We start from the raw sequence: 14310 nt of genomic DNA on the forward strand, positions 1-14310 counted from the left end.
ATGTGAAGATGTGCCCAGCATATCATAATCACATACTGAATCCCTCCTCTTTCATTTTCTTCCTCTCTCCCTCTCTCTCTCTTTCTCTCTCTCTCTAAATCTGCTGTGCCACATCTGTTTTTGGAGGTCTCCACAAAAGTACATGGGTTTATACCTTTTTCATATATTTCTGGCCTTCAGCAGCTTGAGTCATGTTCATTTCCAAGACTGCAGAGGTATTGTACACCAATTTTTCGGAATTGCTTAGGTTTTCTACTTTTATTTCTCTCTAAGCATCTTGATTGAACTTCCCTGTGTTGCAGTCAGTACTCTTGTTCAGCTTTCTGGTACTGTAGTAGTTACTCAGATTTCCCAGTCAAACAAATGTCATTCTGTTCTTCATTGTTTCATATTCTTCTCATCTTGCATTAGGACCTACTGTTATTAGCTCATCCTATGTCTCGTCCCCAGTATTGTAGACAAGGAATTGTGGCTGGAATTGAGTGCTTTAGTTGAGAATTTGTGATGTAACACAAAGCTGCTCAAAACAGCATCTGCATTTCATCCATGCTCAGTATAATCAACAATTTTTTTTAGATATTAGGATACTCCCAATCCCAATAGTGCAACAATGTTTAGGCAGATCCCCAAATCATCAGGTAGGCTAAGCAGTTGTGAGATTTTTTTTCTTAAATGTTTGCTTTTTTATTGGCCACCTTTTTTTTTTTTTGTCCTAGAGAGGATCTTTTTCTAGCTTCTCTCTGCAACCGTAAAGGCTAGAAGCTAACTTTTCTCCCTGCATCCTCCAATGAAAGAAGAGATTCTTGTGACTCACGAGCTGAGACTTTGAGAAAAGCATCACGCAGCATGAGAGTTGTGATAAGATTGAGAGAGTTGGCAAAGTTGGAATTATGGAAATCTCTTCTCCATCACCCATGGAAAAATAGCATCTCTTCCTTTTAAAATCCCTCTACTTCATTTTTTTTCTGCTGTGTGCAAGTTCGCTTATTTTTTCTGTCTTTTTGCAGAGTCGGTTTCCTCTCCTTTTCTGTTCCAATGGGATCTGGGTTTCCTCAATGAACCTGCTCTGGTTTTGGCTGGTGACTTAAATCTTCTGCATAGTATCCATTTAAAGAAGTTTATTTTTCTCTGTTTGGCCTTACCCTCTTCATTGAACCAGGGCTTCTCCTATCCTCTCAGCCCTTCTTAGAGCACTTTAATGCTTTTTTTTTCTTTTCAGCTCATCTCTGGCAAGACAATGCAATTTGCTGTCTGCCTTGCAGCTTGGTAATGAAGAAAATAAAATGTCCCCTCACATCATGGAATACCACTTTCTCTCATTTTCTTATTTCTTTCATTTTATTTTCTCCTCTTCAGAGGTGATATTCAGCCAGTTTGGATGCCATGTCACATTATGGTACAGGAAGGATCACAGAGATGCATATGTGGTTGCAATAAATATATAAACAGTCATGGGAAAAGTTTATAAAAAATATAACTTGTTAAAGTTAAAAGTTAGCAGCCTTTAAAATTAACTTGAGTTAAAAGTTAAATATTTCCACTTTCAACTAGTTAAAAGGTAAGTTAAAAAGAGAGTAACTAGTTAAAAGGTAAGTTGATTCATGAGAAATGCATGAAACACAGTGAATTGCCTCTTAGCATCATTTTTCATTTTCAAATGCAATGAGTGGGTTTCTTTTCCATAAGCCCACAGAAGCACGCTAATTTACTCGGAATTGACCCTGCTCTACCTGAAAACAATGTTATACTTGTCATACAGTCTTCAGAATAACAATTCACCAGTACCTATGTAGTGTTAGATCCTTCTCATCCTCTCCATGTGAAGTACTTTGTAAAAGTCAATGCATCATATAGGTATACCAGAATAACAGAGAGGAGATAGTCATAGCCAGGTGACAAATGGAAGCTGTTTCCACAGAAAACCTCTGTTGTTACAGTTTTTTATTGCTCAAAAGGTAACAAAAGGGTATGAAATACATCCGAATTAGAAATAATGAAAGTGTCTGAAAATCAAAATTAGACTGAAATGTGAAAATCAATGTAAATGAGAAAAAGAATGTTCAGTTGCATAGCAGAAACTGTTTAAATATGCATTTCAAAATTTACATCTGACAATTTTCCTCTTCTGTCTTGCAAAACTAAGCCCCCACTACTGAACAATCGCTCTACATGGGTAGATGAGGGAATAATAGTGTTATAATGGATTAATAGTTTTTTCATAGTAGGTGACATCTCAGATAAGTTTCTCACAGATGAGAAGTACTCCTCAATTTCTTGGGACCTGGGCTGCTGGTTCTGATGTTCATTAACATTAAAAAAAGTTATCATCTGCTTCACCCTCACTACTTGCTCCCACTCTTACTGGGATCAATGTATCTGCTTGCTTGTGCTTGTTCCCTCTCCTGCAGCCAACTGGCTGCCCTATTGACTTCTGCAAATGCACAGAAAATGCCAGCATGATCTAAGGAACTGTGGGACTTGTAGTTCTTAAGAGACCATCTCTCATAGGAAGGCACACTACTCTCTTTCTCTCAAACAAGAATTCCTAGAGTTTCAATACAGAAATATTGTTCCATGTAAGTCCTAGAGAGTGACTGTGTCAGGAAAAATGCTGGGAAAGCCAGATTTCAATTTTTTTTACCTTTTAACTTAAAAAAAGTTAAAGTTAACCTTTTTGTAACTAAAGTTAAAAGTTAACCATTTCTTTAACTTTTTAACTAGTTACTTAACTAGTTAATTCCCATGACAGTATATAAATGTTTTTAGTGCCAACCATGAAGAGATGCACATAATCACTACTGTTTTCAGATGTGATGAGCCCCCATACCTGAGCAGTTACAGCACTCAAGAAGTGGAAGGACTAGATTTTAAAACCTGCTTGTGCAGCACAAACATGAACCAGTGTCTGTCTAACATTCTAGCAAAGTACTCTAACCACCAGACCACAGGTTTTAAGGGCATTATACAAGCCCCTCTCCGGCACTCCTTTTGAAGCTGAGCCACCACACTTTGCTTTTACTTGTCACTGGATAAAATGGATGGAGAACACCAGGAAAGTTTCTTTCCCACTGATGAGCAAATGTCTAGACTAGAACCCAGGGTCTACTTCCTTCTACAGCAACTACCATTTCACTGGGTCTCATATTGTCTGGCTTGTGTTCCTCTTCCCGAACTGGCACTTGCCAGCCTAAGGGCCAGCTTTAGAAGGAGTGCAGGAGAAGGCACTAGGTAATGCCTAAAAAACCCTAGTGTGGTGATTGGCACACTATGCTGAGCATTTGGAGGGACACAGATTCAAACTTGCTGTTGGCAACGGGGAAGCATATAATTCAGAACTCCTGGGTAGGAGATCTTAATCACTCAGCTCTTAGTGCTAAAATATGGAAGGGCCCTCCCCCTTCTAGTCATTGGTTTTTGTGTGGATACAGTTTCATGACTTACATGTGTGCAGTTGGTGTGTGTAGGTAGCATTGTTGCTGTAAGGCCAGTGTACTGCCTGCTGTGAAGGCTCAGGATACATACATACACTCGCACATCTCCACTGCAGACATAAGAGAGGGTGATAGAATCACAAACCCTATTTAAGTGCCAAAAAGAATACTGTGTGTCTGGAAAACTACCACTTAGGCTTACAAAGGGTAATAGAAACCCATCCCAAATGTCTTCAAGCAAAACTGTCATATTTTTCGTGGGATCAGCAGAGTTTATAATAGGATTTAAAAAAGGAAAAAGAACCTGGAAAGTTCAACACATTCCGTAAGAAGAGTGGTTTCTAAAATAAATGTTTTCAACACTTCTTGAGAAGTTGAAAGAGATTCTCATAAATACATGTCTGTCTGTTTTGAGCAGAGAGCTAGTTTTGGCTTAAATTCTAAATATCTTCAAAACCATTTGACCATTCCTGATAGGGAAGTATCTTGCTTTCCTTAACTAGAAGGAATCTCAGCACCATACCACCACTCCTCTGTAGTTTGGAGGAATCTCTGGCTACCTGTACCACAGGGGTAGGCAAAATACAGCCCACAGGATGGATCCAGCCTGCTGAGGGATTTTGTCTGGCCTGTGGTAGGTGCCTCAGTCCTGCCCAGCCCAGGTGCTGCTGCTCCTAGGCGTGCAGCAGGGCTGAGAGGTGCAGTGGCTAGACTCACTTGCTGGCAGCCCCAGCAGTGGTGGTTCCTTCCAGCTGCTGACAGACCCAGCTCCAGTGCCTGGGCACCCTAGTGAGCCTGCCCCACACCCACTGCCGGGGGCAGGACCCATGTGGGCAGTTAATGTGGGTGGGTGGATGAGACGGGGGAACCAGGAAGGTGGAGAGCCATGTTTGGGAGCAGGACAGTTGGGCAAGGATGGGATCACAGGGCAGGATTACAGGCTTGTAACAGCATGGGGAGGGCTGGGGGAGAGAGACAATCCAGGGGCAGGGCCAGGGGAGAGCCACAATCTGCTGCCTGGACATTGCTGCAAGAAGCACAGATTCTGTGGGCAGGGACATGCAGGGAGTGGACTGCGGCTCTGCCTCGGCCCCAGCCCTGCACTGTCACCACCCCAAGATTCCAACCCTGGCCCTCGACGCAGCTCCCCTCCCACCTGTGTTCCCATCATGTCCGGCTGGCCATGTGCCCTACCCACACCGGTCCTGGCTGGCCTCCATGGAGATCGTGGAATTGCAAGGTGGAGACAGAACAGGGCTAGGGCCCTGCAATCCCAGCCCTGGCCCTGCCTGCCCACCCATCCCACTCCCAGATGCTGCTCCCCACCTGCCCTTGGCCTCATCTCAGTTGAGTGCGGAGCAGAGCCATGATCCGCTGTCCATGCATCTCTTCAATGTGCTCTGGTTCTGCAAGCAGGGGCATGCGCGGAGTGGATTACAACTCTTCCTTGGGCCCCGGCCCTACACTGTCACCACCCCACAATCCCAGGGTTTCCATTGAGACCAGGCAGGACCCATTCAGGCAGGGCACATAGCCAGGAGGACAGAAGAGGGCCACTTAGAGAGTTTGGTGAGCTGTTGTACAGGGGATGGGGTGAGGTGTGCGTACTGACCCGGTCTGCAACAGCTCACCAAAACTTGTATGTGGTCCATGTATCCAAATAATTGCCCACCCTTGCTCTACCATGCATACTGCTGTTCACTTCCCCTGAAGCTGATTAGCTGTGCTCTTGTGCCCAATAGGATGTTTTTAACTTGCCACAATTATTCTGTTTCAGGGAGGAGACCTTTTTGATGCCATTACCTCCACTAACAAATATACAGAGCGAGATGCTAGTGGGATGCTATACAATCTGGCCAGTGCCATCAAGTACCTTCATAGCTTGAACATTGTACACAGGGATATCAAGCCTGAGAATCTACTGGTAAGTGAAAACCTTCTTTAAAGCATTATTACTTCTGGCTTGGGAGAGTTCCTGTGCTCCCAGAGAGCATTTAAATAAAACTGTTGTTAAAATCTTAGTAGCAGTCACAAAAAATATAGGAGCATCAGATTCTTGGAAATTAAACTATCTGTATCAGTATCTAGTCTATGTATTAGGATGTCAGTGCAAGATAGTTTTATACAATGTCTTTTCTAGCATGTTTCCAGTCTAATTCTACATATCTAGTGGAATAGGGCTTCAGACACTTCTCTTGGAACTCTAGGATAATGTCTTGTATTTGTATGTAGCACCAAACTTCCCAGTACTCCTGGGCACATGGAATAGGAGAAGTCTTTTGATTTTTCAGTATTTCAAACTGAGAGTAAGTGATTGGCCCAAAGTCATTATTGGCAGCATCAGCAACGGAGTCCTGGCTTCACCAGCTCCAAATCCTCAACAGTCTTGCTCATCTTTCTTTTAGCACGCTTTCCTTTGACTGGCCATCTAAGCTTTGCTTTTCCTAATTTCGTCATTGCCTCTGTTATATGTTCTGTCCACTGAAGTCAATGAAAAATTCCATAACAGTTCATCATTCAATTTGGTGTTTTAGGGAGTTATGGCATCCTGTTTCTTATTTAGTTCACTGTTTGCCAATGAATTATCTCTCTAGTCTTTAATTGTTTTGCTTTTGTTCCCCTGTACCTCCTCTAATTTCCAATTGCAAGGTCCCTATAACTGTCTGTGTATTTTACAGCAATAACGTAAAGATTATACTATCTAGAATTCAAGTCTTCTGTCTGCCATCATGTAGTGTACAGAATATTTCTTGGCAATGAAAAGTTTTAATGGGAAAGTTGGCACGAGTAAATCTCAGCAAACTTGCAGAGAACTAGATTTGTGCAATTCAGAGCTCCCCAGTGACAGCTGTCTGTATAGTTCTAGCCATTGTTGCCCTAGTTTTTCAGAATATGCTAAAAACATGTAGGCTAGGACTGTTATTAGACACTAACATTTATACCCATATAGCAGTCTTAATGGTAGTGTTGGTAGATGGCTGCATGCATAAGTTATAGCAATCACATGCCAGGATCTATTAATGCTGTGTCTTGGAATTTGCAGGACTGTCTCATGGGACTAAAGCTTACCATGCCTTTTGTACTCAAACCTCTCAAAATTCCTTAAGTTTGACAGCAGTAGCCTGCAGCTTTTTAATTTTCTTTCCCTCTTGCTTGTGTAGTAATACCCATTAGTCTATCATGAGCAATCATGCCATTCTTCATTTTATTCAAATTGTTCCAGAATGTATTTTCCAATGCAGAACACTTGCAAAGGTCATACTTTGCTTTGATGGTAAACAATGATTATGTGTCCCTAACACTTTTCAGCAACACAATAATTTCCAAAGCAAGCACCTGCAACCAAACTTCACCACCACTAATTTGAAAATTGTATGTTGGCACTTGCATAGACCTTGCCAGGCATATGGGCCAGAGAAGAAAGTTGTGTTTTCCAGCTAATGCTTGGGATGAAACATTAGACAGCACTCAACTGCTAAATATAAAGGACCTGATTCTCATTTTCTTTGCTTTGTCAGTGTAAAGAGACATTAATGTAAATGCCAGGCAGGCTGATAGATTGGGAATGAATATTGTTTCCTCAGCATTTAGCTTCCTCCACAAGCAGGTTTTCCCTAACATGTTGCCATGACATTAGACACCCCGTTATTGCAAAACAGCATTTTATCCATTAACTATATTGTTACTCTTAAGTTAATTTAGCCTTCAATACAGGTGGGGATTGTGACCTCAACCAGGTGGGGATTGTGACCTCAAAAACCATAATATAAAAATTATACTGTCTAGAATTCAAGTCTTTAAGCATGGTACTCAAAACTAGAAGTACCTGTCTGCTATCCCTGGCTGTGCTACTGTTTCTGTGTCATCTCAAGAATATATTAACCTCCTTGGCTTGGTTTTCTCATGTGTAGAGTGGGGATGATATTTACTTATGTTACAAGGTATGGAATGAGGATTAATTTTCTTAACGTTTGTAAAACACTTCCATCCAAGTAGGAAGTAAACACACATGGAACACATTCCCACGAGTGGGAACATGCATTCCCCTGGGACAAATAGCAGTGGCACATATTTGTGCCACCGCTAGTTGTCCCTAGGGAACACCCCTGCACGTATACTCTGGCACATGGGAAGTTGCTCCAGGTAGGGTAGGGGAGGTTGGGACCAACACCTGGGATCCTGGGGCCTCCCAGGGCTCCAGCAGCAGTGATCCAGGTTCATGGCCTGGATAGCATTCAGGCTAGGGACAAACCTGCTTATGTGTACTGTCTAAGTGATCAGAAGCTGATTTAAACCTGTAACAAAACAGATGTTCAGTGCACATAAACCAGTTTGAAAATGGTTGAAACCAGTTTGAGATAAACCTGGTTGAATGTATTATCAGACTTAACTGATTTGGGTCAAACTGGTTTATGCAATGTCTGTCCCAGAATCCCTTGCTGGTTAAAGATAAACCAGGCTCCCCCAGCATCCCAGCATGCTCTCTGGGCTGGGCAGGGCTCTCTGCTCCACAGCAGAACTGGCCCCTCCCCCATGAATGACACATGCCCCCGGAGGCTGGTGGGGGGCACAGCAACCGTGTGGGGGCATGGCGGTAAGCAGGAAGCTCCCGCAGGCGGCCGCAGTGGTGTTGTGGGCTGGCGGGGCATTGAGCGTCAACTGGCAGCTTTCAACGACCCAGAGATGCCACTGGCAGTGTCAGCGGTGAGGGTAGGTAGTGAGCAGCAGCCACCCATAAGTGCCGCCACCAGCATTGGCAGCAGCCAATAGCAGGGGGTGTGCTGCCAATCTGAGGGGGTGCACGCACATCTGCGTGCACCCCTGACATCTCCAGTGTCCTTCCCTCTGCTCCCTGGCTGGAGCTTGGCAAAGACTGCAGGCATCTGCCTGGCTTCCCCCTGCTCCTCCCTCCCCTTACTGTTCCCATTGCCTTACACAAACACACAGCATTAGCTGGCAGACCACATGCTGGCTACTGTCCATGCTCTGGCAGATGGAACAAAGGCAGAATCAACAGGTAGCTGGTAATGTCCCTCTGTTGTTTTCTTAATGGGGTGATAAACACTGAATTGCAAGTGATAAACACTCTGTTATCAATTCACTGCTGGACTGGTCAGGAGTGGGGGGGGACCCCTCCCTAATCAGAACATCATTCCGGGGCCTGGCCACACACCCCTCAGCTCAGCACTATGGAAGGGAGGGAGGGTTGCTCTAGCGCCCCTCAGCTTCTAGCCTGAGCTACTGCAGGCATGTGTTTACATGTCTGGGATGTCTATGCAGTTACAAACTGATTTAGCATGGCCAAGATAGACTAACCTACAAAGATTGAATCAATTCAGGCTCAGTCTAATTGAATGTCTGTCCCTAGTCTCAGAGTGTGGCTCTGGCCAGCCAGCTCCAGTTTTGGGCGGTGCACACTGCTGCCACAAGCACCACCGCACTTTTTTCTGGCACAGGTTTTTTTGACACCAGGATCTCCTGGTGTCAAAAAAACTTGTTGTGTTGAATGCCTGCATGTGCAGTGTGTGCAGTTTGCAGTGCCACAGGTCTGCACGCTCATGGGGCACATGCGTGCTCATGGGGATGTGCCCAGAAAGTCCACCTACCCTGCAGAGAACTCAAGAGTTAGTAGTGTAGTGCAAGTCTGTAAGGCAGTACCTATTCATTGCTTTTATCTGCTCTCTGAAGGACATGCCTTCCATGTTGTAATTGGAACGTTTTTCATAATTGCTGCTATTTAACACATTTATTTTGTCAAATCATGGAATGTCTTTATAGCCACATAATAAACCCTAGAGAACAACTTCTCTGACTATTGCCATCTGCAGTGATCACAAGAGCAGCTTAGAAAATACTGACAGTCTTTATAGTAATAGGATACATATGGTGGGCCACGATTATGTGTGGCTGTATTCAATTAGTGTTGTACAATTACACAGTTTTATTGCTTAGTTAAAACAGTGAAAGCACTACATAGTGGGTAATTTGCACTAATCCCCATCCCTTTAATTGCCCTTAGGTATTTAAATGCAGTAGAACATGTATAGTGTTTGCGCTGAATAAGATGAACATTAAATCATCATTCAAATTCCTTGATTCTTGATTGGCAAGTAATGTACCATTTCTTCCCATTATCCTCATTTTTATGTAGAGTTATAACAGGGTGGGGATATGCTATTTTCTTCCAACTTTACAAGAAAATTGTTGGAAATAATCTTCCAAGCAAAACACTAGAAGACACTAGAAACCAAGCAAAAAACTAGAAACTTCATCTCTGGAAGTAAACTAGACAAAACACTAGCAAATACACTGTAGCAGACAATTTTACATTGGCAAAGAATTGGATGAGATGAGCCTAAAAGGCCTTTTGCCTAATTAATTTATTTGATTATATGATTCATTCTGGTCACCAGTGTGAACAATAAAGTAAATGTATAAACAACATGCACTAATTTAACCAAACTCAGTTTTTTCCATTATAAAAGATAACTGCATTAAGGGAAAGTACTAGATACTAATTGGATTAGATTCAGGCACTGTTGACTAGGTCAATGCATTGTGTTTTCCAGCAAGTGCATATTTAAAGTTTCTAGTCTCTAGCCTTTAATTAAAACTGTTGTTGAAATTAGATTTATGACTGCCATTTCAGCAAGCACTTTTTTCGGTTTCAGGAACCAGATGTATTTAACAATCTGTGTTTTTAATAAAGCTATAATTAAATTTTTTCAGTGGCCTTCCATACACTCATCTTTTGCTGGCTTAGAAATGGAGATGTGTGAATCCATCTCAGATTGTTGATCCTCTCAGATGTCAAGGTCCAGTTGTATGAATTCATTATAAACAACTTCAGGAACAGAAGAGAATTCTGTATATGCTAAATGTCTCCTCATAATATATAGTTCATACAGAATATGCTATGTTGTCCTACAATAGTGATTCACAAAAACTAGTGAGAGGTTTCTCAGGCGCTCTCTGTAAGGACAGCATTCAGCAAATCCAGAAATATTATTTTACTGCTTACTGCGTTTTTGTTGTGGTGGTGACTGTTGGTAGAAATGAAAATTCTCTTGTAGACTGAGCACATGTTTTAACATGCTATTAGAATGCATGGTGCTAAATTCAACCATCAACCAATCTAAAAATTGGAAGAGAGAACATAACCCAACTATTTATTTAATTAATGTTTTCCTATTTATCACTCTATGTTCATAAAGTCAGCTCTTTCTTTCAAAATATTTATTTGAATATAATTATTGGCATTTTAGGGGTTTGCCTAAGCAATGGAAATTAGATGTTTCTATATTTGAGCTGCTGTCTTTCTCTAATGATTGCATTTTAAAGTATTTTTTGTATGAATCAAACAGGAAACAAAATAAAATATAAAGAATAAGTAGTATACTCACTGCTGACACGGTTGTGATTTAGGGTGGGATTTTTAAGAGAACTAACAAAGTCTACCTAACAGACATTCCATTGCAGTCAGTAGGAGCAACATCATTGTAAACTCTCCTAATGTGTTTTAAGCATTCAGTAGAGAGCAAATTATATATTTGTGAAAAGTACTAGCTGAAAAAAATTGTGTCCTCACCTCCTGGTTTATCTGCCTGAGGAAATAAAGCCTTCTATTGCTATCTACCTGCTCACATGCGAGTTCCAATCTAAAGAGGTAAAAACCTCTGGTTTAGTTGGTCATGAGTGGGGAGTTATTCAAGAAACTTAACGCTAAGACAACAGGCATCTATTCTTCAACTTTAGCTTTTGGGAGGAGAAGAACGTGCTCTTTGATCTGTTGTTGAGGACCCCGCTACATGTTATACTTGATTAACCAGTTAAGCACATCTTAAGTTGTAACCCAACTACACGTTCAACCAATTTATGGTGTGATAAAACAAGTAATAAACTACAAAGTTACTCCACAAAAATATGAAATACCTTTGTAGCTTGTTCTATCATGCCACTAATTGAACGCATGGCTAAGTGTTCTGCTGTGGCTAGCAGCCGGGCCTACTGAGGGGCTCCTAACCACATGGGTGCACTACCTGCTGCCCACCCTGAAGTTGACAAAGTCCACAGTGGTGGCAGCATTCCTGGCGCTGCCCCCGCTGTGACTCGTCAGCTCAAGGCTTGCACTGGGAGAGAGGGAGAGAATGCTGCCCCCACCCCTCTTTAGAGCCTTGTAAGCTGTGGGGCTCGCAGCATTGCTGGCTGGGGGGCTCACAGTGGCAACATTGTTCTCCCTGCTGCAAGCTTTGCACCTCATGAAACTCACTGGGGGGGCAGCATGCTCTCTGCTGCAAGCCCTACAGCTGATGAGGCTCACAGTGGGGCCAGTGTTCCCAGTGCTGCTCCCATTGCAAGCCCCACAGGCCACATTGGCTGAGGGGCTCACAGCAGGGCCACAGGGGGAAATGCTTCCCTTACTGCCAGCCCTGTTTGCTGCAAGGCTCATAGCCATGGGAGCCAGTGCAGAGGGAGTCCAGGATTGTGATCCTGGGCTCCCTCTACACCAACGATAAGGCAGCGTATTATATGATCCCACAATCACACATCCTGCCATGCACGTGTGGCATGGCAGAAGGTGTGATTGTGTGGATTGTGCATTAGATCCTTTTCATTCCATCCAAGAAGAGCACACACCAACTGCTGAAACTTCCTTAGCCTGACGAAGGGTTTTTGAACCCAAAAGCTTGCTTAATAACTATTCTCCAACCGTTTGGGTTGGTCTAATAAAAGATATCAAATTCACCCAAGGAACCTTGTCTGCTTAGATCCTATATCGCCTTTACCTGCACATGGAGAAAGGCCCTGACAGGGGACACACACAGTACATCACCTTGCATGTATTTTTTTTATTAAAAAAGGACTGCATATAAAAGAAGCTAATCATTTCAACTGTGGCATTTTTAAGCACTCATTTCACCTGTGAAACTTTTAAACATGACTCTATTTTGGAAAGGGAGGGAAAAGCAAACTATGAAATGAAAGGAGTATTTTAGGCAGTGAATTATTCCAAAGTCTTTAGGTAGAGTTTTGCTGACCCTCTGGATTTATTTAATCCTGGTTTAGGTTTATGAACACCAAGATGGAAGCAAGTCTCTGAAACTGGGAGACTTTGGGCTGGCAACAATAGTGGATGGACCTCTTTACACAGTCTGTGGGACCCCAACATATGTAGCTCCAGAAATCATTGCAGAAACTGGGTAAATTATTTACAGTATTGGTTTATTGCAAGAGGAGAATATATTCTTACTAATGGCTCTCTTCTCTTTTAAAATAAAATAAAAGTTTTATTTTGCTTCTGTATATAGCAAGAGCATACCAATTTGTAGCCTCAAAGGAAAAAATACTCAATTTATCACTGTAACTATTTATTTTTACCCCTAAAAAGTAATAATAATAAAAACCCCACTCTTAGTAACTACCCACTGCTATTCTCTTCCTTTATTCTTCACTGTCCTTTTCCATGGGCTCTATTATGTAGGGCAAATGTCTGAGTGACACATGGCACCTGTGTAAGTTCCTTCTCAATAGAGGCCACACTGTCATCCAAGGACTCAGTGCACTGGCTCATCTACATTTGCACTTTATGGTTAGTTTTAAATTTTAAATTTAGCCTTTACAGCATAACTAGAATATGTAGATATATGCAGTGTAGGGAAAGCTCAGCTGATATCACTTAATAAGGGATTGTGCATTCAGTTGTGTACTGCAGTTCATACAGGCTGCAATCTTTAATTGTAATACTTCTCACACTTTTAGATATGGCTTGAAGGTGGACATCTGGGCAGCTGGTGTGATTACTTACATCCTCCTGTGTGGCTTTCCTCCATTCCGTGGGTATGGGCTATGATCTGTTTAACTCTTAACAATGCATCTCTATTTTGTCAATGCGCCATATGCCTCTCATGGAATAAGCACAGAGATACCGGGTGAAAAAAAAATCTCTGCTTGTAATACTGGTTTATTTTTTCCATGCACTGCATGTTAATTTACACAAATCTCATAAATGTCTATTGTGTTTACTGTAAAAAACGTTTTTTAAATCTGTATTACAGAACAGGAGGACCCCTTGCAGGCTCTCAGTGTCCTTGACTAACATATAATGCATACAGTGAAATAAATTGATTCCTTCTGTTACTCCTAACACACAGTACCTTGGCAGCAGTAAATGTAAATGGAATTAAAGCTTCCCAGTAGAGGTTTATATCAATTAGCAAACTTTCAGCTTTGCTTCCCAAATCTTCTTTCTCCTCAACAATAAGGGAAAAAGGCTTGGGCCTTGCTCCTGCCTCAATTGTTAGGCAAACCCGGGCCATTTTAGGGTCTAACAGATTTCACTGCCAGTCTGCTTTTTTTTCTTTTAAAGTATCAGTTGCCTCCATAGACCACAGCTGTGGCTGCTATTTGTTTTGGGGAGAATAGTTCGTTCCAAAAGGCAAACTGTGTCAACTGCAGTTAAAATCAGTCATTTTACCTGCTTCTGAAAAGTTTATTGAAACCAGCTCTGGAAATAATGCTTGTGTGGGGGTTTTCTGTTGTCATTTTTCTTTTCTCTTCTTTTCTCTTTCTCTCTTCGTTCGTTCCTTCCTTCCTTCTTCTTACAGAAGTGGAGATGACCAGGAAGTGCTGTTTGATCAGATCTTGATGGGACAGGTAGATTTCCCATCTCCATACTGGGATAATGTTTCTGACTCAGCAAAGGTAGGTTTCTGTGTTTTGTGATTGTTTTTCCTCCTGTTTTATCAGAGGAAGCCTCTATACACAACTACTAGGCAAAGAGAGCACAACACTATTGTTCTCCTGTGTCCCTATGGAGAGGGACGATTATAGCACCTGTACATAATGTACATACATAACTTTGTTTGTATCACCTTGTATT

The 14310-nt window shown here is 42.1% G+C and overlaps 1 protein-coding gene across 3 annotated transcripts in view; it reads left to right on the plus strand.

Moving 5' to 3' along the window:
- DCLK1 (doublecortin like kinase 1) overlaps positions 1-14310 on the plus strand; it is a 408479-nt gene that overhangs the window by 360523 nt on the left and 33646 nt on the right. For all 3 annotated transcript variants that reach the window (XM_019498283.2, XM_006260172.3, XM_059716001.1), the window contains 4 exons: positions 5209-5355; positions 12498-12631; positions 13191-13268; positions 14036-14132. In XM_019498283.2, the coding sequence (XP_019353828.1) occupies positions 5209-5355; positions 12498-12631; positions 13191-13268; positions 14036-14132 (456 nt within the window). The remainder of the gene's footprint in view (positions 1-5208; positions 5356-12497; positions 12632-13190; positions 13269-14035; positions 14133-14310) is intronic.

This window comes from Alligator mississippiensis, chromosome 1, assembly GCF_030867095.1.
Source record: "Alligator mississippiensis isolate rAllMis1 chromosome 1, rAllMis1, whole genome shotgun sequence".
NCBI classification, from domain to species: Eukaryota; Metazoa; Chordata; order Crocodylia; family Alligatoridae; genus Alligator; species Alligator mississippiensis.